Below are 17,476 nucleotides of genomic sequence, written 5' to 3' on the forward strand. Positions count from 1 at the left end.
GAGAGGGCCGACTGTAAAGTTTATGCTTGCGTTTGTGACTCTGTCAGGGGTGGGCACCACTGACCCCTGTGTTGTTCAAGGGTCAGCTGTACTCAGTTGTCCACGAATACAGATGAGTTGTTGCTCTAAGGTGGGAGGTAGTTGTCATTAACTCTAGATTTTGGTAACTTGGCTTGAAGGTGTCGCTGGCACCTCCTTCTCTATAACCAGATCACCCCCTTTGTTGGATTTATTTATATGTAGATATTCCTTGTAGATGTTTGGGTAAAGGAGAAAGGATTGAGTTAAAAGCTAATTCTTTTACAGCCAGCTCTTTTAGAGTTGGGAATTTGCCTCTTGGCATGGCTAATTTGTATGACATCAAGTCTGAAGTTTAACACACGTGACTAGACTTGCCTACCTAAAGATAATTTGGTGTTCAGCATTTTTTAAAGATGGTCCTAAAAGGCTGAAACACGCTCTTATGTTGGGACTCAGTAGGGGGGAGGGGGAGTGGTAAACACACATACAAAAGGTGATGAGAATTTCTTTGCTAAAGTTATGGTTCAGAATTCTTGGGCAGGAGGTTGGGCTGTGTGTGTTGGGGCCGAGGTGGGTTACGTGGGCGTGCGTGCGGGGCGGCACGCAGTGTCCCTGGCGTGACCTGGCCCGCGCCCGCAGGTGTACTACCCGGTGCGGCACCACCTGGTGCAGCACATGGTCAGCGCCATGCAAAGGCTGGGCTTCACACCCAGCGTCACCATCGAGCAGAGGCGGCTGGCCGTGGACCTGTCCGAAGTCGTCATCAAGTGGGAGCTGCAGAGGATCAAGGACCAGCAGGTAGGGCGTCAGCCCCTCGAGTCTTCCCTGACTGTTCTTTATGCCTCTCCCTGGACAACAGTCAGGAAGGTCAAGTGTGTGTGTGTTTCTTTAAGCCGGATGCAGACATGGACCCAAATACAAGTGGAGAAGGAGTCAACTCTGTCTCATCTTCCATTAAAAGAGGCCTGTCGGTGGACTCTGCACAGGAAGTGAAGCGCTTCAGGACGGCGACGGGAGCCATCAGCGCAGTAAGAGCACGTGCACAGGCTGCGAGTGCCGCCTTTTATGGTTCATTTATCCAACAAACTTTGAATGTGGGCCGAGTGCCCGGCGCCATGCCAGCAGGACAGCTGGGAAAGGCTGCGCCCACAGCTAGAAACCCCACGATGTCCCACATTGCTGGCTTCCTGGACCTTGGTCACCATACTTTCTCCCCATACTTTCTCCATGGCTACCCCATACTTTCTCCACGGCTACTTTGCTTGTCCTTCTGCGGAGACCATGCCCGCCAGTGGTGTCCCTGACGTCCAGGATGGGGTCTGCCCCGGGGAGGAGGGCCGCGTGCAGTTAGTGGGCTGCGCTGTTGAGAACTCTCTTCCCTCTGTCTCCAGGTGTTTGGGCGGAGCCAGTCTCTGCCAGGTGCGGACTCCCTCCTTGCCAAGCCCATTGACAAGCAGCACACGGACACCGTGGTGAACTTCCTCATCCGCGTGGCCTGTCAGGTGTGGTATCTGTGTGTCTCAGGTTAGGGATCCTTCTGAACAAAGGCTGCTTGATAGGCTCCAGTGAGTTTGATTGTCTGTGATGGTTTGGTCAAAAAAGAAATAGACAAACCAGGGTCTGAGAGCTAGTTTTGTCCCTTTCATACCAAATTCCGTTTATTTTGTGACTTGCTAATATCTGAAATCTGCCTGTGTTTTATAATACGATTTAAAAAAACATTTTTTTTTCAGTGGTGATGAAGTAATGGTATAGCTTATAGTAGCATCTTGGTGTTGGGGAAACATGGCAGTTCAGTGATCTTGGGCAGATCACTTGACTTTCGAGTTATCTGTGTCATAAAGGTGTTGGGATGACCCAACCTACATAAGTTATGGACAACATTAGTAGTTCAGCTGCTTTATAACTTGCATTTATCATTCAAATCAGTAATATATTTTCATGGAGTTGTTGGGAATCAATTCCTGAAACTTCATTTTTATATTTCAAAAAAGCTTGTAACTGAAATTTCCCTTACAAAGTAGTTTTTATAATTATTAAAAAATAGTATATCTTGCAACACTATTGAGGATCTCCAAGTACTGAAAACAGTCTTCTAAACTCTTCAACCGATCCTTTCCTGTGTGCTGCAGCGTGCTGGGCACGGCCTGGGAGGCCCAGCTGATGGATTAATCACACAAATGAGTGCAGATCACCACTGACCCACTGTGAGGGAGGAGGGAGTGTCCCCAGGGGGAGCAGAGACAGCTGGGTTGAGGCAAGGTTGAGTCAGACAGGAGAGGAGGTGGAGCGCCGGGGTGGGAGGGCGCGGGGCAGCAGCTGGTGAGAGGCCTGTGAACACGTGTGCTGGGAAACTCGGGCTTGAACGTGAGTGAACTTCCAGGTTAACGACAACACCAGCACTGCGGGGTCTCCTGGGGAGGTGCTGTCCCGCCGGTGTGTCACTCTCCTGAAGACAGCCTTGCGACCAGACATGTGGTCCAAGTCGGAGCTCAAACTCCAGTGGTTCGACAAGCTGCTAATGAGCGTGGTAGGTGCGAGGGCCCAGGCACGGGCGGGCCACCAACCCCAATCTCCTTGCCCGCGGCTGGTCATGGCCCCTTTCGCCTCTTCCTGTGGCCGCTGGCTAATGAGGAGGGAGTGTCATTCGCTGAAAATGGCTCTAAATCTTCAGCTCTCACCTCCACCCCAGGGAGAGTTGGGAGTTTTGAAAACAGAATAGTTCTCTTGCCTTTCACAGATTAATTTCTTAAACCCACCTACCCGCTGGCATGGAATAAACATTTTTAGTTGACTTATGCAACCACCTTTAAAGTAAAGTTGAATTTTTAAAATAGATTGAATGATGGACATAGCACTGTATAGTCAGGTAACTAGAGATAGCCCCAGATGGCTGATTATTTGTTGGATTTTTTGGTGGTTTTTGTTTCTGTAAAAACCACGATTCTGTAATTTTCTGGAGGTTGCAGAAGCTGTTCTCTTGCCTTATCCATTTCATTACCAGGATACAGTTCAGTTTATCTAGTTCTGTGGTGAAATTTGAAAGCTTTTGGTCTCAGGATGATCATACCTACTGTAAGCATTTGTTATTTTGTGCTGCAAAGATTAGTATCATTGCTCAAGTTTTTTGAAAGGCTACACAGGTTAACCTGTGTTATGGAAACAGAGTAATAGGCCCCCTGAGTCTGCGGCACATGCTTGCTGCTTAACTTATTTGCGGATTTCTTTCCTCTTTTTCTCTTTGAAAGGTCAAATTATTTTCCTATCAAATGTAGTCACCATTGAATCAAGTTCAGCCCCTTCACAGGCTGACGTTTTCTGAGGGCGATGGGTCTGTTCACACTGACTTCCTGCCTTTCCCCATGATCTGCCTCACAGCAGTGCACACACACGGTGCACCTGCAGGGCATGTGTGTGCGTCAGCCACAGACACGTGTTGTGAGGCCAAACTTAAGTCCTTACTGTAAAACTTGTACTCTATTTTCTATTTTATTCTCTTGGTTTTTTTTTCTTTCTTTCTTTTTTAATGCTGACAATCTCTTCGATTGATTTCATGATACACAGGTTCAAAGATACTTCCTTTTGGAAGGATATGTGTATTTTAACTAAAAACGTGAGAAAAAAGCAAAATTCATTGCAACAGTTGCCTTTTTAAACCAGATTTTAGTGATTTTCAAAATTTTAGTACTAAATATTGAATATTAATATCTTTCATGAGCTTAAGGGAAGTTTGACTAAATATTTAAAGCAAATTTATTAAAAGGAAGATTACGAAATCCTACTGTGTTAATAAAATATGGTGGTCGTTTATGTATCTAATGTGTTTATTCTTCAGTGGTTGTTTATTTCATTTCCAAGTACTTATTGACACGTGTAGTTTTAATTTCGCTTGGTTTCTGTTTGTAATTCGCTGTACTGTTTATCTCATCTGTGTGTGGCCTGTGTTCTCCGTTCCAGGAGCAGCCCAATCAAGTGAACTATGGAAACATATGCACAGGATTGGAAGTGCTGAGCTTCTTGCTGACAGTGCTGCAGTCCCCAGCCATCCTGAGCAGCTTCAAACCCCTGCAGCGTGGAATCGCAGCCTGTATGACGTGCGGAAACACCAAAGTGTTACGAGCCGTCCACAGCCTTCTTTCACGCCTCATGAGTATTTTCCCAACGGAGCCAAGTATGTGACCTTTGCTGTTGGCGCCTTTCTTTCTTTCCGAGTGGATGGGTGGGCACAGAGCTTGTTAGCTGAGAATGCTCATCCTCTCCTGTTACTATAGTGAGCATTTTATTATTCTGCTTTTCTTTGTACCTTTAAACTTTCTTTAAAAGAAGTTGAGGGCTTCCCTGGTGGCGCAGTGGTTGGGAGTCTGCCTGCTGATGCAGGGGACGCGGGTTCGTGCCCCGGTCCGGGAGGATCCCACATGCCGCGGAGCGGATGGGCCCGTGAGCCATGGCCGCTGAGCCTGTGCGTCCGGAGCCTGTGCTCTGCGGCGGGAGAGGCCGCAACAGTGAGAGGCCCACATACCACAAAAAAAAAAAAAAGAAGAAGAAGTTGACGTAAAAACTTCATGGTAGCAGTCTGCATTAGCAGTTTTGTGTCTGCTTTGGAAATAGTTTTCTCCATCAGCTGAACATACCATTTCCATATGGTATTTAAAGGAAGCTAGGTTAAAATATGTTGTCAGTTGCTGAACAGCTTACAAGGTAGAATTTTGGCGTCTCATGTGTAAGTGTATTTAGGGTATTCAGGCGAGGCTTGGTGGCATGAAAGGTGGTTACTGAGCTCTGTAAACTGGGAACCACGCGTCCTGCGGTGAGAGGTGCCTGTGTCAGTCACAGCAGGTCCCAGACAGCCAAGCTCAATGCTAGCCTGAGGAGAGTTAGCGTCCCAGAGCCTGGCCGGGCCCGCGAGCCGGACCCCAGAGCCCAGGTTCCCACTACTGTTTCAGGCACTTCGAGCGTGGCCTCCAAGTACGAGGAGCTGGAGTGCCTCTACGCGGCGGTGGGCAAAGTCATCTATGAGGGACTCACCAACTACGAGAAGGCCACCAGCGCCAACCCCTCCCAGCTCTTTGGTGAGCGTGTGTCCATCGTGGTTTTCCCAGCGTGGTCCAGCTGTGCACTGGATAAGCTTTTCCTTCTGGGGTCGAGGGGCGCCGGCCCCTTGCAGGCGAAAATCTTCTTATGAGTTACAGTCGGCTCTCTGTATATTTTACATGGTTCCTTCGTGTCCGCAGCCCCTTGTACACAGATTCAGCTGACCCCGGATCGTGTAGCACTGTAGTATTTACTAGTGAAAAAAAGCTATGCGTAAGTGGACTCATGGAGTTCAAACCTGTGTTGTTTAAGGGTCACCTGTAATGTTGACATTTGGGATTAACCTGTACTTCTGTCAGAAATGGCACATTTTTGTCTAGCACATTTTTTAATGTTTTAAGTAGTACGTTTTTGTGAATTACTCAATTTTTTAAGACCTTTCTCAAAAAACACCTGTCACTCTCTACCTTTCAGGGACCCTGATGATCCTCAAGTCTGCCTGCAGCAACAACCCAAGCTACATCGACAGGCTGATCTCGGTCTTCATGCGCTCCCTGCAGAAGATGGTCCGAGAGCACCTGAGCCCGCAGGCCACCTCGGGCAGCACGGAAGCAACCTCAGGTGACAGGCTCGGCCCCGTGTTCTTCCCTGAGGCTTCAACACCTAAACGTGCCGGCTGTGATTAGATTCTAAAGCCAACACGAATGTCTGTTGTTTTTATGCAGTTCAGTATCATTTGCTCTTCACAAAGAGGTCCTGAGCATTTCATTTACAACCATAAAAAGACTCACTTTTAAAATGAACTGATTTAAAGATTGTGAATGTAAGAATGAAGAAATTTGAGCAACATTCATCACTAGATGAGAGTTATCTAACAATTTTGCTATAAAACAGAGGTTGCTATTATCAGAACTATTATTTCTGAAGAAGAATTAAGTCACTGGTTCCAGACCTGAGCTGTGAGCTTCAGGAATCGGCGATATGTTGGTGTGTGGCAGGGAGCTGCGGTTGTCACTCTTCCAGTTGCCCCTCGGAGCACCAGTGCCATGCATGTGACTTCAGGGCTTGGCTGTATGCGGGGTTTCCTGCAGTGGTCCCACCAGCTCCATCATCCCTTCCCCTGTGAGGAGGCTCTTATAGGGCCCCCCTGGCAAGGCGGAGTAGTCAGAAAGCCGTGAGGCACTTCAAATCCCAGAGCTCTAGTTGCAGGAGAAGATATTTTGGGGAGGCAATGGGCAGAATCCAGAGTGCCATGCAGTGCGGGTGGTTGGTTGCCTGCTCAGGCAAGTTGGTAGAGATCGTTGGGCTCTTTCTCCGCTTGAGCAGGAACCAGTGAGCTGGTGATGCTGAGTCTGGAGCTGGTGAAGACGCGCCTAGCTGTGATGAGCATGGAGATGAGGAAGAACTTCATCCAGGCCATCCTGACCTCCCTCATTGAGAAATCCCCCGATGCCAAAATGCTCCGGGCCGTGGTTAAAATTGTGGAAGAATGGGTTAAAAATAATTCCCCGATGGCAGCCAATCAGGTGAGCTGCGAAGAGGGGCTGTGCTCTGGCCAGGTGATCTTCCTGTGTGTGTAAAAGGAAATTCAGGCGTCGCATTCTAAGCTCTTCTGCAAGTTCTCAAAGAAAACATTTTTTTCTCCAGTGTTTGCGTTCACCGAATCTTCCCTTACGGTGGATTTTTCTCACTGTGCTTAACAGATTTTAAACAGAAATTTGGAATAACTGGTCACTTATCTTATAAGGTTTTACTTCTGTTAAAACGTTAAATGAACCTTACTTGTTAGTCTTCTATGGTGGTGAAGTTAAGCCAAAAATAATAATGATGAGGGGTTATTATTTGATTTAGTAAGATGCTTTCAAACTTCTGATTTGTTTTTTAGTTTAGTTGCTTTTATGTTGGCACCTGTCTTGATCTTGAGCATCCGAAGAACCATTTAGAAACAGCCTTGTCTTATTTTACCTGACAAGATCGTAAGAGCTTAAAAATTGATAGAGCATATGGCTGAAATACTTGGGAGCATGTCTTTTTTCAAACAGAAATAATTGACCTTTTCTTTTAAAAAACAAATTTGTACAGACACCTACACTCCGGGAGAAGTCCATTTTGCTTGTGAAAATGATGACCTACATCGAAAAGCGTTTTCCAGAAGACCTTGAACTAAATGCACAGTTTTTAGACCTTGTTAACTACGTCTACAGGTAATCACAGCAATTTATCAAATGTTGCTCGTGTCAGTCCCTGGCGTGCTCTCTGACTAGCCAGTAATGTGACTTTTTAATCTTTTCATTATATCTAAATTTTAAATGTTCATTTAAATCACATAACATACTTTGGCATCATTAATGAGCCTTTTTGCTCAAATGCTGCATCAGCCCAGGACGATTTGGAACACACTCTTGGCCTTCATGGAGGCTTTTCGGAAAGCTGGTGTCCACTTGTTCACTGCTCATTTGCTTACGGCCTGAGGGTCCCCCGTCCTGCGTAGCTCTGCTATCTCGGTGTCATTCCTTGGATTGCAGGGATGAGACGCTTTCTGGCAGCGAGCTGACTGCGAAACTTGAGCCTGCCTTTCTCTCTGGGCTGCGCTGCGCCCAGCCGCTCATCAGGGCCAAGTTTTTCGAGGTTTTCGACAACTCTATGAAGCGTCGCGTGTACGAGCGCCTGCTCTACGTGACCTGCTCCCAGAACTGGGAGGCCATGGGGAGCCACTTCTGGATCAAGCAGTGCATTGAGGTAGGACGGACCCAGCTCATGGTCCGTGTGGGGGGCCTGGGGCCGGGTGTCTACACACGCAAAGACAGATCAGACATCTCTACCACAAGACCGCTTTAATCTCTAGTAGGAAGGGAAAAGACTTAAAGCAGGAAGGATAGAGCAGCCAGGCCAGACCAGCCTGACAACGCTATGGGCTCTGACCCCTTAGTGCAAGAGGCCAGGGTGCTGGAGATGAGGCCCTGTGTGAACGGTCAGGCTGTTTCAGGGGACAGCAGTTCAGATGGTCTCTGATGTTGTTCACGGGATTGTAGTCAAACTTCTGGCTTCATTCTCTGGATTAATCACCAACAAACATACTGCATCAGGCCACCTAGGTTTTCCAAAGCAGGTTACCGATGCTGTGCAAATAGGTTACCAGACCACTTTGTCTAGTGAGACAAGGTTGTGAAATTCTCTTTGAGGGAAAAGAAGGGAATTGTGGCACTGGGTTTCAGTGAGAGCTTGTTGGCATGTTTCCTTTGGTGCTGAGTATACGTTTTCTTAGTGTTGTAAATAGCAGTATCTGGAACTTCACAAATGGCAACACAGTGGGCAGAGTTCCCTGATTTATTCTTCATTCTTTCATGAGACTTACCGATTGCCATTAGGTGCCAAGCCCTGGGGTAGGAAGTGACAAAGACGAAAAAGACATTGGACCATGTAGAGGACAGGGCAGGCTGAAGGGCGCAGCTAGGAACCTGCTGTCCTGCCTCCTTCGTCCTGTGTGTCTGGTCCATCGCCAGGTGTTACCAGTTCAAGGCCACTCGCTTTTCTCCCTCCCCTCTCTGGCTCACGAAGATGACAGGAATGGTGTCCTTAGTGTTCACCCACCTTCTCTCCTGCCCGCCACAGTTCTTACTGTTGCAAACTTGTTCTGATAGAGTAAAGCAGACTGTGTCGCTCCTTGCCTTTGTACCCAGCACAAGACCCCACCTCCAGGATACCGACTCGCTGGCCCCTCTCCAGCCCTGTGCTGCCCCTCTGCCCCCGCTCGTTAGTCTCCAGCCTCACTGGCCTCCCGGGTTCTCACACATGCCACGTTCCTGACACCCACGCTGAACTGAAGCAGGCGCCCTTGTATCCTCTGTCGCCTGCCCATTCCCTGGGCTGCATCATCACGATGAGCGTGTGTGTGTTATGTGTTGATGTTGGTCTTGTCCTTCCCTCTGACACTCCAGCCTCACCGGGCGGGGGCACTGTCTCTGTGAAGTTGACAAACGAATCTCCAGGGCCTCACACAGTACATAGTGGGTGTTCAGTAAGAATGCAAGAGTGGCTGGGTCGGGGGTGGTGTGAGCCGGGTCGGGGCTTCGGGGAATAGTCTCGGGGGTGTCGCGTGCACGTGGGGACTGTCACCTCATGGGTGCCCCGCTAGGGAGCTCACACCATCCCCTGCGGACTGTGCGAAGCCCCTGGGGGTGTCGGGAGGGGGTGCCGATGTCAGCTTGTGGAATAAGATGAGTTTGAGAAGAGTAAGTCGAGATGAGTTAGGAAGCTGTGTCTGGGCAGGAGGTGACGGCTGCCTGGCTGTTCAGGAGGTGATACCGGCAGGACCCGGTGAGGTGAGTGGGAGACGAGAGAGACGGGAAAATGGGCGGATGGAGCAACAGCAGCTGCACTCCTGCCTGGGAGACGCCTCTGAGAGGACAGGGGAGGAGTCCTGTCTGGTAGGGAGAGAGATGCCCAGTTTACGCCTCGACACGGAGTCAGGGGTACCTGAGTGGGGCCGCTGGGAGAGAGGGCCAGACTCCTTTCGAAGCTGGAGGGTGTAGAGCGAGCTGGGGACTGGGGTCATCAGCATGTGCTGGTCGAGGCAACTCGGGGTTAATGGGGTCCACACACCGGAGCACCAGGCGTGCATCCCAGGTTTGTCTTCTCTCCCGCAAACCCCCTCCAGCTCCTCTTGGCCGTGTGTGAGAAGAGCACGCCCATCGGGACCAGCTGCCAGGGCGCCATGCTCCCATCCATCACCAACGTCATCAACCTGGCCGATAGCCACGACCGCGCGGCCTTCGCCATGGTCACACACGTCAAGCAGGAGCCCCGGGAGCGGGAGAACAGCGAGTCCAAGGAGGAGGTAACGCCCAGCGCACAGTGCCACCGTTCCACCGCAGGGCTCCCATCCCTGTTGGAGAATTTTGTATCAGCCTTAGAATATTTTTAGGGCAAGAGCAATGTGTTAAGACCTCTCTCTGCCTGAAAGCTCTGAACGTGGTACTGTGTTCAATACTTATATTTTCCTTTCTTTAATGTGGAGGTATAATTGACGTACATCCTGTGAGTCTCAGGTGTACAGTGTAGTGATTTGGTATTTGTATATACTGCGAAACGATCATCACAGTGAGTCTGGTCAACATCCATCGCCACACGTAGTTACAGAAGTGTTTCCTTGTGAGGAGAATTTTAAGACCTACTCTCTGGGCAACTTTCAAATACGCAGTACAGCATTGTTAACTGCAGTCCCCATGCTGTACGTTACATCCCCAGGACTTCTTTATCTTGTAACTGGAAGTTCGTACCTTTTGACTCCTTGACCCATTCCACCTGCCTGCCACCCTCTGCCTTTGGCAGCCTCCAGTCTGTTCTCTGTATTTAGGAGCTTGTGTGTGTGTATTTAGATTCTACACATAAAATTGAAATCATACGATTGATTTCAGTTAGCATAATGCCCTCAAGGCCTATCCATGTTGTCGCAAATGGCAAGGTTTCATTCATTTTTATGACTGAATAATATCCATCCATCTGTTGATGGACACTGGGTTATTTCCATTCAGTTAGATGTTTTTAAAGGCAGAATCGATAAGCACCTTGTCTCATCGTTAAATTTTGAGAGAGATCACTTTGTCATGGGCTGTGCTGCTGAGCAAAGGGTATTTTACTCTTTGGTGATTGTTCTCCCCAAGTCAGGGGTAGCCCGTGTTGTATTACAAAGCACTGCTCCAGGAAGTGACGCTATCATGAAGGAACTGTGGCTCTAGCTGGCTCCGCGGTCCACCTACTGTGAACCTCCTGTGTCTCTACCCAGTCCTGGCAGGGGCGGCTGTGGCGCCCAGACCCGACCGGCAGGGCAGAGCCTTGGTGCTGCTGACTGTCAGTACCCCGTGTGGAGTGGCTGACACCACGCAGGGTGTTGGTCTGTAAGCTGTTTCCTTTAGGGTGTTGGCCCTTGGAAGCTCAGTCTGCCTGGAGTGTTGGGTGTTAGAAGACAGCCAATCAGTGTTGAAGGAGGAGGGTACCCTCTTTGCTTTAAAAGGGGTAGTTGGTACCCTCTTCTGTATGTGAGACATCCACTTATTTTATTTACAATTAAGAATTTTCTTCACTTAGTTGCTAAGCACTAGGTCATTTGGTGATAGAATCTTTTTCTCTTTCTGTCGTCCTCCCGTGTGAAATAAATTACCAGCTTTGAAGTGATTCTTCTGCATTTTCAGGGCGCACACCAAATGGCCACTAGCGTGACTTAGAGCCTAGTCCGATGATTGGATTTTGACTGTGACTTCCCAGAAAATTCAGAGAGAAATAAGGTTCATTCTTTTTGGGGGATGAGTTGTGTAAAACACCATGCCAGCAAGGTTCTGTGCATTGGCCTGACAGTATTATTAATCTGAATGAGCAAGACAGCCAGGCAGCTATGTTGCATTTTATTTATTTTATTTATTTATTTTTGGCTGCATTGGGTCTTCGTTGCTGCGCGCAGGCTTTCTCTAGTTGCAGCGAGTGGGGGCTACTCTTTGTTGCGGGGCGCAGGCTTCTCACTGCGGTGGCTTCTCTTGCTGTGGAGCACAGGCTCTAGGTGTGTGGGCTTCAGTAGTTGTGGCTCGTGGGCTCTAGAGCGCAGGCTCAGTAGTTGTGGCGCACGGGCTTAGTTGCTCCGCGGCATGTGGGATCTTCCCGGACCAGGGCTCGAACCCATGTCCCCTGAATTGGCAGATGGATTCTTAACCACTGCGCCACCAGGGAAATCCCTAAAGTTGTAATTTCTTTTTAACTTTGCTTTCCATAATCCACATATGAAAGCAAAATGGTGACATTTTTATAGTGTCACGTAAGAAAGAGAGCTAGGTCAGGTCTAGTTTAATCTGCTTGTTTTTTATTTTAGAATTCAAGATTATTTAATCATAAACTTCCAAGAAACTAACATTTTATTTACGAAAAGTGTAACAAGAAGTTTACAGGAGTTGTGATTGTTGATTTTCTTCAATTGACCTTTTGGTTTTACATGTTTGTTTCTGTTTTTTAGGATGTGGAGATAGATATTGAACTAGCTCCTGGAGATCAGACCAGCACGCCCAAAACCAAAGAACTTTCGGAAAAGGACATTGGAAACCAGCTGCATATGTTAACCAACAGACACGACAAATTTCTTGATACGCTCCGGGAAGTGAAGGTCTGTGCAAATTTGGGGGGATAGTTGTGGTTCTCCCCCTGCCCCTGAACATTTTGAACAGTCCATGAACCCATGGACTCCCCCATTCACTGCTCGAGGTGAGCGTTTCTGTAGCCAGGTCTGTGGATACTCGTGGCCATTGAGTACTTTGGCCTCTGCCACTGACTTGGAGCAAGGAGGCCCCTGACGCCCTGACCGGGGTGAGGGGAGCAGCCACATGAGGTCAGCCAGGCTCGTTTCCTCATGGCCTTCCTCACTGGGCAGCCTGAGTAGCAAGTAGGAGTATTTTCCACTTAAATGTTTTCTTCCATTTTCCTTGGAATATTTGTATCCTTGGGTTTTGCATTTTTAATAGAGATGTGGGTATGAGAGTGAATTCCCTGTTGTTGGGTAAAAAGGACAACATGATGTGACGTGTGTGTCTCCGTCTTGGGCAGCAGGGCCCATGGAGGGACGGCAAGTGTGTGCCTGAGCCCCTCAGCGCCGGCTTCTTGATGCCACGTGGGGAGCTGGGCTTCAAGCAGCCAGAAACGTGGCTGTTTATAAGAAATTCATACTTCAAAAACCACGGAGCTGTGGACAAAATCAAACGCATCTGTGGATTTGATATACACTCCGGGCCCCTGGTTTCCAACTCGGACCCCATTTGTGGGGTGTTCTGGTTCAGCCCTGTGCATTCCAGGCACCTGTCCAACTCTTGCCCGCTGTCAATTGCAGAGACTCTGAACTTTCATGGTTCTTGATTTGTTCTTCAGAATTACACCTGTTGGCAAATAGCTTAGCTAGTATGTGTATGCTTCTCCTGTTTCCTCTTCCTGTCTTCAGTAGCCTCTGCTTTGATGGTGCCTGTGTGCCTCTCGTTTGCACTTTCAGCATCAGCATTGAGTTCGTACTTCTCGGGCCTGGTGGAATCAGTAATACGAAATGCCCTTGAAAGTTAAAAATGTAGGTGTGTCACTGGTGAGCCCCTTACCCAGGTCCTGGCTCAGCTGCTAAGCACACCGGGGGTCTGTGGTGCTCAGAATCTGTGTTTCACTGTGGCATGACGTTTGTTCAGGTCTTTGAAAGTTTGGAAGTGGAGGAGCGTGTGGTAAGGTGGGGCAGTAACGTTTCCTGACCAGGGAGGGACGCGTGGGGCAGCCGCATGGCAGGGGTTTCAGCACCAGCCCTTGCCCGCTACACCGGTCTTTCCTCTCTGCAGACTGGAGCCCTGCTCAGCGCTTTCGTCCAGCTGTGCCACATCTCCACCACGCTGGCCGAAAAGACGTGGGTCCAGCTTTTCCCCAGGTTGTGGAAAATCCTGTCTGACAGACAGCAGCATGTGAGTCTGTTTTTTAAGTCCTCTTTTGAAAAATATAGTTTTAGCTTTTGATAAGTATTTGATTAAGTTTCAATGGCTGAGGAAACTAGTATTATCCAAGAGTGAATTATCAAAAATATCCCAGATGCTGAGTGAGAGGGTAAAGACGGGCTGATTTTTGCACGAGACCCAGGTCAACCTGCTCTTGGGTTTCAGGCTCTGGCTGGCGAGATCAGCCCATTCCTGTGCAGCGGCAGCCACCAGGTGCAGCGGGACTGCCAGCCCAGCGCTCTCAACTGCTTTGTGGAGGCCATGTCCCAGTGTGTCCCTCCCATCCCCATCCGGCCCTGCGTGCTCAAGTACCTGGGGAAGACCCACAACCTCTGGTTCCGCTCCACCTTGATGCTCGAGCACCAGGCCTTTGAGAAAGGGCTGAGCCTGCAGATTAAGCCCAAGCAAACAGCCGAGTTTTACGAGCAGGAGAGCATCACTCCGCCTCAGCAGGTGAGGCCCCGCCTTGCTTTGCTGGTGGCTTCGTGGTCCCAGCAAACATCTCCCCAGTGATTTTAAATTAGGTACCGTGAAGTTGCTTTGTTGGGGCAGGGGGAAGGCAGTTGTCATGAGCACTCAGAAACTGCGACCTGTGTTTCAGGAGATTCTGGATTCCCTCGCTGAGCTTTACTCTCTGTTACAAGAGGAAGACATGTGGGCGGGCTTGTGGCAGAAGCGTTGTAAGTACTCGGAGACAGCGACGGCCATCGCCTATGAGCAGCACGGGTTCTTCGAGCAGGTAGTGCCGTCGGGCGGGACGTCCAGGTCACATGGGTGGTGAAAGGCGTTTATAGTGGTTCTTTAGTGTGTCCTCCAGTCAGTTCGTGTCTAAATAAGAAATTTACTGTTTTTCTTTGAAGCATTTATTTATCCACATAAAGACTCTTAGATTAAAGTCTCAATTTCAGAGAAACATACGTATGGGACGTGAACACTTTTAAAGCTCAGTCCTGCCTCATTTACTGTTAGTTGCTAATGTGGATGCTTCTTATCTACAGTCATTGATCCTGTTGGAAGTAGTAGGTAGATTGTGATCAGTGTGAGATTTTAATCCTCGTGCCCGTCCTTTCACTGTAGTGTGGGTCAGGGTCGCAGGTATGGTCGCAGCCGCGTGTAGGACACTGAGCCACAGAAACTCCAGAGGCAGAGGCACGGGCTGTGGCCCCTGCTCTCATCTCTGACGGATGGAAAAATGAACCCGGGGACTGGGCAGTCTCCCTCCCGCTCCTTCCGTTGCATGTGGGGAATTACGCACCTTCTCCTCCACTCTCTTCTATTCTCTGAATGGAGAATTCTGGGTGTTGGGTGACCTTAGAGAAGAGCAACGAGACACCCCTGGGTCTGTGATGCAACTTGCCCTAAATAATTGAGCAATGGTCATGTAAAAGTTTCTAGTTAAACCGCAGTTTGAAAGCAGTTTAACTTTTTTAGGCACAAGAGTCATATGAAAAGGCAATGGATAAAGCCAAGAAAGAACATGAGAGGAGTAATGCATCCCCTGCTATTTTCCCAGAATACCAGCTTTGGGAGGACCACTGGATTCGGTAAGCTGAACAGTGACGTGTTCAAGAATCAGTTAAGGAAACCAGTGAGAATCTCTGAAATTTTCTCATAATGAGTGTTTTTAAGAGGGAACTTTGCTGCTTTCTTTATGGCCCCGTGAAGAAAAGAACAAACAAAAACCTATAAACAGCTTTTAAAGTCTTGAGTAATTGAGAGTGTGTTGGAGAAACAGTGAATGACTCCTGCTCTCCACAGGCTCCGGAGCTCTGAGCTCTCTGCTGCAGGGGCTGCGGTTCTTGCTGCTCCAGGGGCGCGCATAGTTTACTGCCCTGGGGCACCTCAGCATCCCGCAGAAGCCCACCCTTCTCTGTGGGGGGGAAATACTTTTTCCTTTCGGTGGAATGGAAATGACTTAAAATCCCATCTGTGGGTGTGGTCACTGAGCTTTGGCCCTGGATCCCTGGTCTCTAGGTGCTCCAAGGAGCTGAACCAGTGGGAAGCCTTGACGGAGTACGGCCAGTCCAAAGGTCACATTAACCCTTACCTGGTCCTGGAGTGTGCTTGGCGGGTGTCCAACTGGACCGCCATGAAGGAGGCGCTGGTGCAGGTGAGACCCCACCCCTCCCTGCCCATCCCGTGACTCATCCATGCTCAGGTCACAGTCTCCACAGCTGAGTGGGACCCTGTTGCCAAAGCTGTGAGTCTCTGGAGATTTCCCTTCACTCACAGCAAGCTGGGCATTTTGACAGATGAAAGAGAGCGCTTGGAAAGCAAGAGTTATTTTGGGTTATCACTAACATCTTTCCTGAGCTTGACTTAAATTATAACTTAAGTATTAGTTCATTATTGAGTTACAGTAAAAAGTATCAGGTGGAGACCTTGGATTCTCTGAGAAAACAGTAATGTCTGGAGAAATTTGGAAAAACAGAGGCAATTGTACTGGTGGACTTGGTTGGCAGAAGCTCTGCAGCAGTGAGTATAGCAAAGGTGAATTGTACAAGCCCAGGGCCTGGCACAGTAGCTGCTGTTAGTAAGTTTGTTACATGAAAACAGTATCACATTCAAAGCATGCCTTGCATTACAGAAGTGCTAATTGTGCAGTGTAAGTGAACTTGAGCCATTAACGTGGTTGAGCGCTACATTTTCAAAAATTAAACTCCATCCAGAGGAATTCAGTGCATGATGGGAGAGCAGGCACAGAGGTGCAGTTTTCTTTCTTCACACTGGGAAGCCTGTGTCAGGGCATCAGAAGTTATGGTGTCAGACAGTGCAGCTGTGTTGTCTGAACCCCACGTCGTCGTCGTCATCGTCATCGTCATCGTCGTCGTCATCATCATCATCATCATCATCACTGTCACCACCATCATCACCATCATCAAAGCCTTGGGTGGTCTGTGAAAGCAGCTATTCTTGTTGCTCTTTATTTTTTCCTGCATCTGTAGCCTTCTGTGATTTTCTCCCTTGACCCCTTTTCTTTGCTGCTGCTGCTCAGTTTTTGACCTTTTCTATGTGGTGTCAGTGTTATGGGGTTTAGGGGTTTACACTACTGTCTGTTCTCACCTTCCCCCTTTACCTAGTAAGGGTTTATTTACAGTCACACCAATGATTCTCCTTCCTTAATATGGAGATTCAAAAGCACATTGAGATTGTAGGCCACTTTGTTTGAAAGGATTAACCTAAAATTTTAACTTGTATTGTGGATACCATGCTTATTTTGTTACTTCTGCTGCTTTTAAACAAAATGCAAAAGATCGAAGAACTGAAGTAGTCACAAGCTGTTAACTACAGAGTGATCACAGAGCCCAGGGTCTGGGCTTTCAGGGTGGGACCCGGGAGATGGCTCACCTGATGCAGGGAGCTGGTGTTACTCTGAGAAATAACCAATCACTTATGTAGGTAAACAGAAATAAATAGCTTGCTGACAGGTTGCATTTACAGTTGATTGTTCTTTATTCTGATAAACATTCTCCTTTATTTTATCTCAGTGTAAAAATATTTATACTATAAATAAGTATTTATAGCTCACTCTAATGGTTTCTTTTTCTCCTTTCCAAGATTTCACTTAGCAGGATATGTGCAGTATCATACTGTCCATAGGTCTGACAAATGATCTTCTTCTTTCACAAATTCTTGATTACTTTCCCAAAATTTTAAAGCACCTACTGGTTAGAAAAAGCTCAAAGTATATTAATAAGCACTCTGGGTAATCTGCAGTAAATTAATTTCAAATGGTCTTGATAGTACTAACTTATTTACTCATTTACCAGTATTTAAAAGAAAAAAAATCAAATTACCTTTCTTTTTCCTCCTGGGTCTTGCGATGATGGGGCTGCTTGTAGTAGTTCTTAATAAATGGGGTAATTTTTTTCAGTGGAGGAGAAATTAGAAGACAGGCCTTTGTTCTTAATGTTACAGAGGGCAGG

The 17,476-nt window shown here is 48.0% G+C and overlaps 1 protein-coding gene across 16 annotated transcripts in view; it reads left to right on the plus strand.

Annotated features, from left to right (window-relative positions):
- Nucleotides 1-17,476, plus strand: part of TRRAP (transformation/transcription domain associated protein) — a 110,966-nt gene that overhangs the window by 59,195 nt on the left and 34,295 nt on the right. For all 16 annotated transcript variants that reach the window (XR_010934791.1, XM_067705566.1, XM_067705574.1 and 13 more), the window contains 17 exons: nucleotides 661-819; nucleotides 915-1,049; nucleotides 1,413-1,523; nucleotides 2,405-2,551; nucleotides 3,979-4,192; nucleotides 4,965-5,090; nucleotides 5,527-5,673; nucleotides 6,379-6,578; nucleotides 7,135-7,256; nucleotides 7,578-7,791; nucleotides 9,710-9,889; nucleotides 12,053-12,199; nucleotides 13,401-13,520; nucleotides 13,716-14,003; nucleotides 14,152-14,289; nucleotides 14,982-15,094; nucleotides 15,525-15,660. Coding sequence is in view for 15 of the 16 variants with exons in the window: in XM_067705566.1 (XP_067561667.1) it covers nucleotides 661-819; nucleotides 915-1,049; nucleotides 1,413-1,523; nucleotides 2,405-2,551; nucleotides 3,979-4,192; nucleotides 4,965-5,090; nucleotides 5,527-5,673; nucleotides 6,379-6,578; nucleotides 7,135-7,256; nucleotides 7,578-7,791; nucleotides 9,710-9,889; nucleotides 12,053-12,199; nucleotides 13,401-13,520; nucleotides 13,716-14,003; nucleotides 14,152-14,289; nucleotides 14,982-15,094; nucleotides 15,525-15,660 (2,697 nt within the window). In the remaining variant the exon portion in view is untranslated. The remainder of the gene's footprint in view (nucleotides 1-660; nucleotides 820-914; nucleotides 1,050-1,412; nucleotides 1,524-2,404; nucleotides 2,552-3,978; nucleotides 4,193-4,964; nucleotides 5,091-5,526; nucleotides 5,674-6,378; nucleotides 6,579-7,134; nucleotides 7,257-7,577; nucleotides 7,792-9,709; nucleotides 9,890-12,052; nucleotides 12,200-13,400; nucleotides 13,521-13,715; nucleotides 14,004-14,151; nucleotides 14,290-14,981; nucleotides 15,095-15,524; nucleotides 15,661-17,476) is intronic.

This window comes from Pseudorca crassidens, chromosome 15 (assembly GCF_039906515.1).
Source record: "Pseudorca crassidens isolate mPseCra1 chromosome 15, mPseCra1.hap1, whole genome shotgun sequence".
NCBI classification, from domain to species: Eukaryota; Metazoa; Chordata; class Mammalia; order Artiodactyla; family Delphinidae; genus Pseudorca; species Pseudorca crassidens.